Source organism: Nicotiana attenuata, unplaced genomic scaffold (genome assembly GCF_001879085.1).
Source record: "Nicotiana attenuata strain UT unplaced genomic scaffold, NIATTr2, whole genome shotgun sequence".
Lineage (NCBI taxonomy): Eukaryota > Viridiplantae > Streptophyta > Magnoliopsida > Solanales > Solanaceae > Nicotiana > Nicotiana attenuata.
In genome coordinates, this window is record NW_017671789.1 from 39,099 (window position 1) to 52,607 (window position 13,509).

The 13,509-nt window shown below is 39.7% G+C and overlaps 1 protein-coding gene across 1 annotated transcript; it reads left to right on the forward strand.

The window, feature by feature from the left end:
* Positions 1-4,236: 4,236 nt before the first annotated feature.
* LOC109210223 lies at positions 4,237-12,086 on the forward strand. The gene is made up of 4 exons (XM_019373605.1): positions 4,237-4,737; positions 5,916-6,110; positions 10,490-10,671; positions 11,586-12,086. The coding sequence occupies exons 1-4, from the start codon at positions 4,446-4,448 to the stop codon at positions 11,901-11,903; spliced, it is 987 nt and encodes a 328-aa protein (XP_019229150.1). The 5' UTR covers positions 4,237-4,445; the 3' UTR covers positions 11,904-12,086.
* Positions 12,087-13,509: the final 1,423 nt, after the last annotated feature.

Below are 13,509 nucleotides of genomic sequence, written 5' to 3' on the forward strand. Positions count from 1 at the left end.
CGCAGTATCCCTGCGGTCGGTGTGGACCCTCTCCTCGCTTCTAGCGAGAACGACGTCAGCATAGCTGGGGATGACCCCCTGTTCCCGTAGTTGGGCCATCCCAATTTCCCCCATTAATGGGGCCTCATTCACCTGATCATCTCCACCATCGATAGTGAAGTCAGTCATCAGGCCTTCGGGCAGAGACACTATCTCGTCGACCGATGGAACTTCATCGGTCTCCACCGGTTCTGCACCTCCCATTGCCGGAGATGGCCCTTCAACCACTGGAAAGTTAACCGGAAGATCCATCGGAAGAACGTCTTGGGAAGAACTACCTGCCATTGTTGATTCACTAACGAGAAAGAAACAAAGTTTGATGGACAAGATGGAAGTTATAACGATCGAAGAACCAAGATGAAGGTGAATTAGCAGGAAGAAAAGCTTTTTCAGAATCTCTCTCAGACAAACAATGAAAATATGAGAAGTAAATGCCTCAGCCCTTATTTATAGGCAACACAAGTGGCTTTCATGAACCCCAATAGCCACCATTAACTACATGACCAACCGCACACCAGTTCGATTCTACAGAAACGTGCGTCATTATGACAGGCTCCATGAAGCAGCTTTCCAGTCACCAACCGGCATCTCGCCCTCGAAATGGTTGTAACGACCTATGAACGCTGAGGAGATGTTCCGTGCGCCCTAAAATTTTTGACGTCGCCAAACACGTATCAAGCGTGCCCTTACTCCCCTCGGCCGCACAACATACGACCCGTCCGCCATGGTCGACGGGTATGCTCCCAAAACAAACGTAAGGGTCAAAGCACAACAAAGCTCGACCTCACTCGAAGTAAGTTAAAGGGTCAAGCGCCTTCACCAAGGAGGAGAGTTCGACCTCGATCGAACGAAGACTTGATAGCACAATAACAAAACACTAACACTCTACAAGGATAAGGGGCATCGCCAAAGAGAATTCGGCCTCGACCGAAGCGACGGTCGACCTCCCTATCCGAGTTTCTCAAACTACAGTCGATGAAATCCACTCATCGAGCTCGGCCAAGGCACAACCTCAATAAGCGGAGGGACTAACTGTATGGGTCAGAATCCGACCCCACGATAATTAACAAAGCTAATCCCGTCTTAAGCTAATTCGTGACTAATTAGTGGTACGACCACTCAGAATTAACGATATTCAACCCTTATCTGATTCGATCAACAAGGCCACGACCCGTCCGTCATCATGAAGGCGAAACCCCAACGTGGTCACGGCTACTTACTGCCAGCTCACGAAGCTCACAGCTATAAATACCAAGAGAGGAAACCCTAAAAAGGGGGGCTTTTCTTCTTTACTATTGAAGAGAGAGAGAAAAAGGGAGAACGAGGCACATATGTGGAATACCATTGTAAGGCTCTGAACCTCTTCATGGAGAGGCAGACCAAAGCACTATTATCAATAAAAGCTTTTACGTTTCTCTTCCTAAAGTTGAGCACTTATTTTCGTTTCCTTCATTTGGTCCAATGGATTATTACGGTTTGCTATGATTTTCCCGTGATTTATTTATATTGTTTTATACTCATAAGGTATGTGATAACTTTTGAGCAAACAGAATGCTCTAGAGGAAAACCTCTTAGGTTTACTGATAACTCTCTACTCCTTTCCTTCTTGAACCTGTACTAAAGAAAGTTCCATCTCTAGGTTGCCTTCATCAATAGCGGGTAGTTGAATGTTAGGTTCCTGCCTTGCTTTGTTGACATTAGTATTCTGAAAATTGCTCTTTTTCTTCCTCTGTTTGAGTCCTTTGTCCAATCTAGTATGCTTTGTATCAGTTTTGAATTGCTGAAGAGAGTTTAGGATGTTAGGAGGTCCTGCAACTTCCATACTTTCTAGTTGGTCAGTGGAATTGTGAGAAACAATAATAGTTGTACTGGATAGTAAGGCTTTGGCAGTTTGTTTGCTTCTTTTCCAGATACTTTAGCAGTAGCTCTGTCCCATTTTGTATTGAGTTGTAACAGCCTGATCTGCAATAGAATTGGTGTTGCTGGTTACCTTACCTTTCTTCGTTGTCACTATTTGCAATCCTTCTTCTTTGGAGGTATCCTTATTTGCACTGCGTTTGTTTCTCTCTAGGTGTTATTGTTCACTTCTTCTTTGTATGTAGCTTTTGTAGGACCAGTTAAGGTATCTGTCTTCCTATTATTGTTATTAAGAGTATTCCTCTGATCTTTGAGTTTGTTCCTGTTATAAGCACTATGACTTTGCTCTTTGTTGTAGGTGGGGGTGGTATTGTTTCTCCCCTCGCTTCTCAGCTCAGGATGAAGCACTCTACATGTAGAGATATAATGGCCCTGTACTTTGTAGTGGGTACAGTAAGAGGGAGTTGATTCGTATTCAACTTTTTAAATGAACATCTCCATGTTTCCTTCAGCATTTCTGACTTCAACATTTACTGCATAAAGGAGAGGTCTTGTAAGTTCAATTTCTACACGGACCTTGGCAGTGGTGGTAGGATATCGCGACTTTGTCCATGGTGAGAGAAATACCAATGGGCTCAACAATGCATCATATGGCATCTCACTCATAGTAATTTCATGGAAGGTCGGGCAGAGTGATCCAGACATGAGCATGTGAGGATTCGCCATCATGTTTGAAATTGTTATCAAGAGTCATCGCTATGTCTGGACCAATCATAATAAATTTCCTTGAGATGACATCCAAATGATCATCCAGATTATCAAAGTCAATAAAAACGTGTTTCAAATCATAAGCTCCAATTTTAATGGTCCCCTTACCTGGGAAGCTTTTTGCAAATTCACTACAGATAATATCAATAGACGGCCGAATTTAGAGAAACTTAGCGACAATTGTCCATATGCAGTTCTGAGCAAGGATGTTATTCTCCTCTTTGGTGAATATGGCAGTGGGTTTACCATCGACACCTCGAATGGTCTATGATGAAGCTTGACACGATTTCTTTCAAAGATAGAGGGTCTATTTCCTAAGGCCCCTTTGTAGGAGGTTTGCGCAGGGTCTTCAAGACCACCACTATTAAGCATCCCCTTATTTAAAGATGGAACATTCATAGGGGGAAAATCCTTTAGGGGAATTGAAGAAGTAATTGCATTATAGTTAATGGGGTGAGGGGGGATGGTTGGATGGGAATTAAGTGCTCTTTTTTTTGGGGGGGAGGTAAATAAATGATGGTGGAAGGTAATTTGATAATATATTAGGAAGATTTGGTGATGGTGGTGGGTAGGGGGGGATGATTCCACCACTTAGGCCATGTGCTGGCCGGAACTAGGGGTGTGCATTCGATTTATCGATTCGATTTTGGCCCTTATTGATAATTACTTATCGATTATCGATTTGTACATATGCTTATCGTTACCATTTCAATAAGGTTTCGATTTTTTCGATTTCGATTTATCAATTTTTGGGCTTATCGATTCGGTTATCGATTACACCAATAAGAAAATTTGCGGGATCCACGAAAAGCATATCGCTATAAACACGCCTAACTAATATGGACAAAAAGAAGCTAAAATAAGACGAATACCGTTTATAACATAAAAATTGTGTCAACAAGCACATGCAACGAAACTAAAGTAAGGGATCAAATGTATGCCACCAACACTCCAACGGTATAAAAAAAAATCGATATTTGTCTTTTAGTATATCTTATCGATTTATTGATAAACCGATAACCGAAGAGGACAAAATCGAAATCGAAATTGATAACTCGATAAGAAAAATTTCGAAATCGATAAATCGATAAACCGATAACAAATAATCGATTCGATTTATCGATAAACCGATTCGAATGCACACCCTAACCGGAACAGTAAGAGATGGGGGAAGGGGGTAGCGGTAACAAAAATCAGCGGATTTATTTTGTTCGTAGAGAGAAGAGGGGGACACTCTCTCTAAGATGACTAGTGTGTACTTTCATTTCCAGTTAGAAGCTTGAATTAAATTAAATAAATTTACTATAGTATAAGCACTAAGTAGACAAAAGCGTAATTTTCCCCGATATAAATTTAGCAGTAAAAACTTTGTTTTATCGAGTATTCTCAACAAAATATATAAATTTATCATACTTAAATAATTTAATTAATCAAAAATATATAAATTTATCATACTTAAATAATTTAAATCAAAAATATATTCTAATTAACTATGATTAAGTGAAAATAATTATATAAAATTTATTTATAAGTTTAACATAAATATTGGACGCATAAGAACCATTTAAAATGAAATGCTGATTTTGTGCCAAAACAAAGACGTATGCAGGAAACCGTTGAAACAAAATGTAAGGAAAAGCGTTCAAAGTCAATTAAAAGGAAATTAAATAGACTACCTTTTCCTCCATTTTCAAACAAAGGTGCGTTACTTGACGCGTTTTCTTTTCTTTTACTCTCTGCCAATTCACGACTTCTCAAAGTACTCTCTCATTAAAAGCAAAATGTCGGACGGAGGATTAACGGTTTTGGACGGATCACAACTGAGAGCCGTCAGCCTATCGTTACCGTCATCGGACGGCAGCTCAGTCACCGGAGCTCAGCTTCTCGATTTCGCTGAATCCAAAGTCTCAGAGTCGCTCTTCGGCTTCTCATTGCCGGATACTCTCAAGTCCGCCGCTCTCAAACGCCTCAGCGTCGCCGATGACCTTGATTTCCGCCGTGAACAGCTCGATCGTGAGAATGCCTCGCCTATTCTCCGAAATTACGTCGCTGCCATTGCAGACGAACTCCAAGGTAAGTGTTTTGACTTGTTCAGAAGTACTAATATTTGTGCCGTACGTATTAGTTTAACGTATTTACTAATATATTGTTCTAGCATGAAATTATTGGTAATTGATATAAATTAGAACACTGGATAGAAACTTTTGAACTAGTCATCTTTGCTCTAATGATTCCTTCATCTATTTAAGCTGATAAATTTCCTTAACTCAGTAAGATTAAAACTAATTCTTTCACATAGCAAATAATATCTAAGAATTCTTATTTATCAAAAAAAAAATGGAATGGTTGCCTCATGGACATATCTAAAAAAGGTCTTTTTGATACGTATGCTATATCAATATAACTGATGTCTGGTATAGTCATCTACATGTTGTGATGAAAATTTAAAAGCTACATTTTCACCTTCTCGAACTTGTTATGCATTTGGTACTGCACAAAAGCTGTAAACAGGATTCAATGCTCTCAGTTCTCTAACATACGGAATTGGTGAGCAGATGGTCTCACTGAAGCCTCCAGTTAATAATTATGAGTGAAATGGTGGTGTTGTTATTTTATTACTTGAAGGTTTAGGAGATGCTTTTAAAAACATTCACTTCACAACTCTTTTGCAGTGACAGCCTCCCTCTGCTACAAGCTAGTTTCCAGTGTGATGCACCCTAATATAATTGATGCCTCTGTAAGAATGACTAATATGTTACACTCTCGCTTCAATATTCCAAATACTACTTGAGACAGATTGATGGCATGTCTTGCAAACATGTTCTAGAAATTGGTTTTTGGTGCATTCCTATGCGCTAAGACTACCTAAACTTCTGAATGAAAGATAAGTTAAACTTTCAAGTATTTGAAATTTTATAAAGCTGCTGTCTTTAGAGACTTAAGTCAATTAACTGTTAAAAGAACTAAGTAGTTCGGTCGTTGAACTAAATGTTGCAGTTTGAAAAAGCCGATGATGTATTTAATGGATATGCAATTGCAAGATGGACAATAAACATACTCAAACCATGACTACATGAACTTCATGTTCTTTGAAATTGGCTATGTTATATGTATGCTACCGGTGTCTTTTTTTTGCTTCTATGCTGGTTTAGATATTTAAGTGCAATGCCTGACTTTCTGTTCATTCGATCGGGGATCCGGTTTCATCAGATGAAATGAAAAGCACACTGATTTCGTATTTGCATGTTCAGATGATCCTATAGTCATTGCAATATTGGATGGGAAAACTCTTTGTATGTTTTTGGAAGATGAAGATGACTTTGCCATGTTGGCTGAGAATCTTTTCACTGATTTAGACACAGAAGATAGAGGAAAGATCAGAAGAAATCAAATACGGGATGCTCTCATTCATATGGGTGTTGAAATGGGAATTCCTCCTCTTTCAGGTTTGCTCCCAGCCTTCCCTTCTCCCCAATAAAGAGCACCAAAACACCGGTTGCTCTGTTGCATCCCTGGATACTTTTTAATGTGTTTAAATGATGAAGCCTTACTTAAAAACCTTTTTTTCTTATGTAACATCATTTGATATTATATCCTTTCTGCATATGCAAAATTCTGCGAATATTATTTCTTAGGAGAAAATGCAGCAGATACCCCTTAACATTTACACTTTAACTTTGTGCTCCTTAACTTTTTTTATTTTTATGGAAATTAAACGCTTTGACATTAGAGGGTGCAGAGTTGACGAGCAAATAAGGCACACAATTTAGTTACCAGTAGGATAGTTGGAAACTCTTTTTGCTCTCTTAAAGTTCAAAAGCTCATAATACCAGAATGGTCTGGTCCCGGATTGTGCGTTTTTGGGCTACATTACCATTGCAAGATTGAGGTTCGGGTAGATCCCAGCATGTCTCCCTGTCATGTTCATTTTACCAGACATGATGCCCCAAGTTGGTTCCTTAAGAATGGCCTCATCCTTCTCAACCCTGCCGTAGAAATTCCTCTATTAGCCAGCTGAGTGGTCGGGACAAAGGGCTTCACATTAAGAGGCTCAGGGTTCAATGCTAGCTGTGAGGAAACAGAATAAACATACATAGATATCCTCCAAAATTTGATACGATAGACTCAATGAAAATCCGATTCTTCAACAAGGTAAACTATAGTGGAATGGATAAAACACATGGTATCATAAAGAGTTTCATGTTGTTACTTCCACTCTTCATTGTTTTTGATGTACGACATGACTTTATCCCAGCTGGGAGGCCGGGACAAACCGACAAAGGGCTTCACATTGAAAGGCTCAGGGTTCAATGCTAGCTGTGAGGAAACAGAATAAACATACATAGATATCCTCCAAAATTTGATACGATAGACTCAATGAGAATCTGATTCTTCAACAAGGTAAAATACAGTCGAATGGATAAAAGACATGGTATCATAAAGAGTTTCACGTTGTCACTTCCACTCTTCATAGTTTTTGACGTACGACGTGACTTTAACTGCTTTCTTTCTCTTTCAACACGTTGTACGTGTGGACATCCCAGAATCCCCTGGTTGAGTTTTAGAAATTCACCAATTGCCTGTAGTACCACTGAATGCTATGTTATGTCTTTGTTGCACTCCATATTCTGTAGCAGATCTGCATTTGATAACAATTTTCAATTTCTGTTATACTGCACAAATGGGCATTAACTTTCTTCTATTCAGCTTCTTGTCTTCTTGAATGTCGTATTGTTAATATAGAGGTGATCATTATAAATAGAACCTCAACTATGAGCCAGAGCTCCACAGTATCTGGACACTAGCAACTGGTAGAAATATGGAGTTCTCTCTCTTTATTGGTGTGTAGGTGTCGAATTTGGAGATTTTAACTAGATAATTGCTGAAATACCCTAAGGACTTGCTGGAAAATATTACTAACATAATAATGTTGACGTGAAGACTGGACTTGTTGACTGGATGTATCTCTATGATAGAAGGGAAAAGGTCCGAATTTGCCCCTCTACTATTGTATATTATTTACTTCTGCCACCCGTTATACTTTTCGTCCAATCTAGCCCTTACCGTTAATCAAGTTTTTAAAATTACCCCTAACCCTAACGTCCCTCCACCGTGGCAGTTGACCCCCTCAATTTTTTCCACGTCAGCTGCCAAGTCAAGTGTTGTGAAGAGCGTGAAGCGAGGAAAAGCGACAACCCCCATTTCACGAGAAGCGAGAAGCGAAGCGCTCGCTTTTTTGAAGTGAAGCGGAATTTAAAAAAAAATTAAAATAAATACTGCATAGATGCGACATTTGGATCACCACTGATTAGATGCGCTTTATGACGATAGATTCTCCATTTGATATCTTTATCACAAAAAAGACATCTAATGGCCATCTTGTTGGTCTCGTTAACTCTTTCAGAGTAAGCCCAAGCCGGGTCTCCTATCTTCTTTTGGCGCCATTAAAAGAACAACTACATAACACATAAGAAAGGCAATAAGAACTAAGAATAAAGGATATAAAAAATTAGAGGAATTCTCTGTTAAAAACTGGAAAAACTGGGCAGTAATTTTCTGAGAAAGAACCGGAGGTAAAAAAAAAAAAAAAGCGCCAGCATTTCGCCGCTTTTTGGACTTTAGAAAGAAAAAGAAAAAGAAGAAGAAGAAGAATGAAAATCAGAACATACTTGTTGAAGTCTTCAAGTCTTGAACATGAAGTTGAAGAAGAAGAAGAACCCTAGTTGATGCTTTGAGATTCTTTCAGAAATCAGAAGTAGATGAAGAAGAAAAAGTGACTGTCGACCAGTGTTGAACCCTAGTCGCTGCTGTTGGAAGTTTGACGAAGAAGTCGACTGTCTGACCAAAATAGAAGCCTTAACATAGGGTTGGGTATTTTAAAACAGAGAAGCGGACGCTTCAGTCGCTTCACTTCGCTTTCCTGCTTCTAGCTTTTTAGTGGGAAGCGGTCGCTTTTACTGACCTGAGTTGCTTCACCTTGCTGAAGCGCTGCCCTTCACGCTTTGCCTCGCTTCTCGCTTAAAGCGAGGAAGCGGGCGCTTTTTTAAACACTGGCCAAGTCACTCGACCCCACCAAGTTAAAACCCCACAGACCCCATTTCACTTGAGCTCAACGAAAAACAAGAGCCTTCACCACCGACATCATTGCCGTCATCGCCGCCGCTAACCGAGCAACCATCACCTCCGATGGAAAAGCCTCAAAAGCTTCAGCGGAGAAAGAGTGGTACAAAGGAATTAGCCACAGCTATTGCCTCATTGTACAATCGGAGTAAGAAGAAAAAGAAGAGAACAAAGAAGAGAGATATTTTTGAGAGCGTCTATGATTCTCCACCATCTGCAGAACAAGTCCTGCCACCACCAATACCGCTGCCGCCTCCTCCACCACCTCCGCCGTCTAAGGTTTTCCAAAACCTGTTCAAGAAAAATAGGAAAAGTAAACGTGTACATTCCGATCCTTCCACTGCAGCAATAGCAGCTCCGCCTCCTCCACCTCCGCCACCAATTCAATTTTCAACAATTTGTTCAAAACCGGCAGCAAATGCATAGTAATGAAGCTGATGTGGAGCTCCAAGGACAAGGTTCAAATGCATAGTGATGAAGCCTAAAAAATGGCAGTCGGGAAAACACGCACACACATACATAGATCTGTACAAAAATAAGAAATAGGGGTAGAAGCAGCTCCACCACCAGTATTTTGCCGGTGATCGGGTAACAACCACAAAAATTATCGTCTCTGTTTTCTCGAATCCTAACTCGCCAGCTTAGAGTTATATTTGTAGTTAAGAATAGGACCTTTTAATGGATGCTAACTTAAGCTTTCAAGTGGTTTTGCCTTTTTTTTTTGTTTTTTGGGTTTTGATGAAGAAATCTATGTGTTATAGTGGTGGTATTCGATGAAGACAAAGTTGTGGTATACAGAATTTGTTGGGCGATGATGGATTTTTGAGAGAAGTGGTTGACCGAAGAACTGACGGAAGGAGCAGTGGTTTTTGGATGGGGATAATGACTATTGGTAAAGTTGGAAGGTGAGGGAGTATGAGGGAGAAGAAGATGATAATATTTTAATAAGATAAGGGGTGGGTTAATTAGTGGGACCTGCTGACATGGCAGCTGACATGGAAAAAATTGAGGGAGTCAGTTGCCATGGTGGGGGGACATTAGGGTTAGAGGTAATTTTAAAAACTTGATTAATGGTAGGGGCTAGATTGGACGAAAAGTATAACGGGTGGTAGAAGTAAACAATATACCATAGTAGAGGGTAAATTTGGACCTTCTCCCATGATAGAATGACACATTGAAGTAGACTGGCTGAACTGGACACACTTGCTAGCCTACATTTTTGTTGGTGACCTGACAGAGTTATTATGTCGCTAACGTGGCTCACACATGGTAGTGACAGAGACAAGCTTTGGCATGTGGAGTTATGTGCGTGCTAGTGGCAGTAACAGCACATTTGATGGTGAAACTGAGTGCAATTTGGAATTCTGTATTTGTCTCCTCAAGATGAAGCTCTAAGTGTTGTTGGTTGGCCAATTTGTCTACAGGATTGACACGAACCTTGAGGCATTAAATAGATAGACGGTAGATAGATTTTCCACTGGACAATTTCTTATGACTATCTCATGACACACACCCACATCTTATTCTGGGAATTCTCTTATGATTACCTCATGATTGTCTTGTTTATCAGAATCATCGTATAGTGGACCATTTCTTCTATAGTTTTTCTAATTCAGAATCTATAATCTTGGTCGTAGCTTGCAGTTCAATCAAATATTATTTACAGTTTACTTCTGTGCTAAATCCTAGTTTTTATATTGAGCAGAGTTTCCTCTACTAAGTGACATTTTAAAGAGGCATGGAGCTGAAGGGGAGGACGAACTGGGGCAAGCCCAATTTGCACATTTACTTCAGCCTGTGCTTCAGGAGCTGGCAGATGCTCTTGCTAAGAACCCTGTGGTTGTAGTGCAGAAAATCAAGATCAATAATGGTTCCAAATTAAGAAAGGTAGCTACTTCCCCGGTTTTATGTACTTCGATCTCTGTTGAAGGAAACAACTCTTAGGTTGCAGTCACTGTGATCCATGCACATTTTTTTAACATGACACTTCAAATCCCCTTTATTTCTTCCTCATATTAGCATTTTTAATATTCGAACAGCTTGGTGAGCGAGATGAAGGTATGTACTTCCAACACAAATTTAGACATAAGAATCCTTATCGTATTGAAAAAAGTAGACATAAATTATAGGAATGTTTGGTAAATTTGGACTTTTAATTTGAACTTTACCCATGACTCTTAATTCTTTCCCCACAGTTGATTTTCAGTGATCAAGTTAATCTTTTGTCAAATCTATTTATGTCTGAATTTCTCAATTTTCGAGACTATAGGAAAGACGATGAACTACAGAAAAAGTACTCCCTCCATTCCTCTTTATATGACACTAGTACTATTTGATTTGTGAGTCAAACAGAATTTTCTTTGACTATATACTACAATTTTAAATATTTTTAAATTATAAAAAGCTGTAATTTAAAGTTCCTCTTATCTTTTTTCTGATTATGTAAATTTTATTTTGAATAAGATTAAGAAATGATGTCTGAATTGAGAGTAAAAATTAAACGGTTTGATACTTGTATTCCAAACCTCTTCATCCTTTTTGAAACGGATGGAATACTATCTTACAGAAGTTTGAATTTTCCAACAATTACATGTCTCTATAAAAGTCACATGGACAGAAAAGAATGTACCAAAGCAGTAATTGTAGTTTCTGAGCTAAGCATGATTTATCAGCAGCTTGGTTGAATAGTGGGCACTACCAGTGGCATAGACTTTTCAATTGGAGTATTTCCATAATCCCAGTGGATCTCTGTAACTTTCAGCCTGTCTGTTCTAGTCTTCTCAACTGGTCATTTGATTCAGGTTTTGGCTGATGAAAAGCAACTAAGTGAGACAGTAGAGAAGATAATGCAGGAAAAGCAGGATGAGAAGGATAGTCTAAGTAACAAAGATGTCATTCAGCGTTATCTCGAGAAAAATGGAGCATCATTGGGCTTGCCACCTCTGAAGAATGATGAAGTGGTGATTCTTCTATACGACATTGTATTAGGTGATATAGAAAATGGAAAGGCCAATGCAGCATCAGAGAAGGATGAATTCTTGGTTTTCCTGAAGGATATCCTTGAGAAATTTGCAGCTCAACTTGAAGTTAACCCAACTTTCCATGATCTTGACAATTGAAGTTATATACACCCTCTCAATATAAGTTATTCCAGAAAGATCATATATATGTATCGTAGCCTTTGCTTTTGGTGCCAAGGCAACTTATAGTGTTTAATTCTTATATTGTAGAATAACAAGTATTCATGAGACAGATAAATCAAACACATTTCATTTGCATCTCTATCATTATATTCTGATTGAGCTTTAGTGTAGCACTTATTCTAAATATCCATCGAAAAGAAATAAGTCCAATCTCCTAAATGCAGTTATGAACTCCAGATATTGGTGTCATGTTGTAACATCTAAGAAATAGTTTGGTAATACAAAACAGCCTCCAATTAGGCAATTATATTTCCTCTTTTCTCTAGTACTTCGGAAAATGTTTATTCTAACTTGGTAGTCATAAGCTCCCAGCCCCAATGGTCACAAGCCCCAATAGCCACAAGCCACCGGCCGCGACCACCCCACCGGCTCGTAAGACCCCCCCCCCCCCCCACCTCTCTTGCCTCTACCCCCCTCTTCTCTACTGCCCACATCCCCCTCCCTCATCTCTCTCTCTATGCTATCTCTCACCCAGCCCAGCCTCATCGGTCACCGTACGACCAGCCGGCGACCACCCCCACGCCAGTAACCACCCAACACGGTTAGTACCCCCCCCCCCCCCTCCCTTATCTCTCTAGCCTCCCTTCCCCCCTCTCTCCCTCCTTTCCCCCCTTCCCCCACTCCCAAACCTTGTAGGGGCAACACTTCCGGTGACCGCCGACCATCTATTTTCTGGCGACGGCAACACCATTGCTCAGGTATGTTAAGGCTATCTCTTCTTTCTTTTGGCATGATCCATACGATACAAACGAAACGAATAAATGCACAACTTCCACAACTCTATTCATAGAAGTATTAGAGGTGACTATGTTCTTGAATTCCCATATGTCTTATTATTCTATCGTCTGTTCATGGGTCTCAGAAAATACGTAAGTTGATAAAGTTTGTTTTATGATATTAATCAGAGATATAATGATCTTATGACGTTCCGAGAGATTTTATTGACGTACTTCTCATGCACTGTATTCATTTATATATGTACATTGACCCATGACCATACGGTGTTATATACGCGTATATATGTATATTATATGTATATGGGATATGGGAAAAGGTTACGGAGTTATATACGCACCACCACCTGATCAGCTGGTATACGTTGATGATTTGCCCACAGTGGCCGAGGTGATATGATGGGGTGCACTTAGAGGCTTGATGATGTTATGAACGCATGTACCCATGCATGGTATGACTTTTATACGCATATGCATGACATTTTAAATATTAAAGGATTCATAAAGTTGTTCAGACTTACATGTCGAGTCTTTTACTCCATGTTTCTCTCATGTCTATTATTTACTGATTTTCATTCCTTTCATACTCGGTACATTATTTGTACTGACGTCCTTTTTGCCTGGGGACGCTGCGTTTCATGCCCGCAGGTCCCGATAGACAGGTCGAGAGTCCTCCAAGTAGGCTATCAGCTCAACGAAAGATGTTGGTGCGCTCCATTTGCTCCGGAGTTGCTTATTTGGTTAGTACGATTTAGACATGTATTGATTGGTATGTCGGGGCTCTGTTC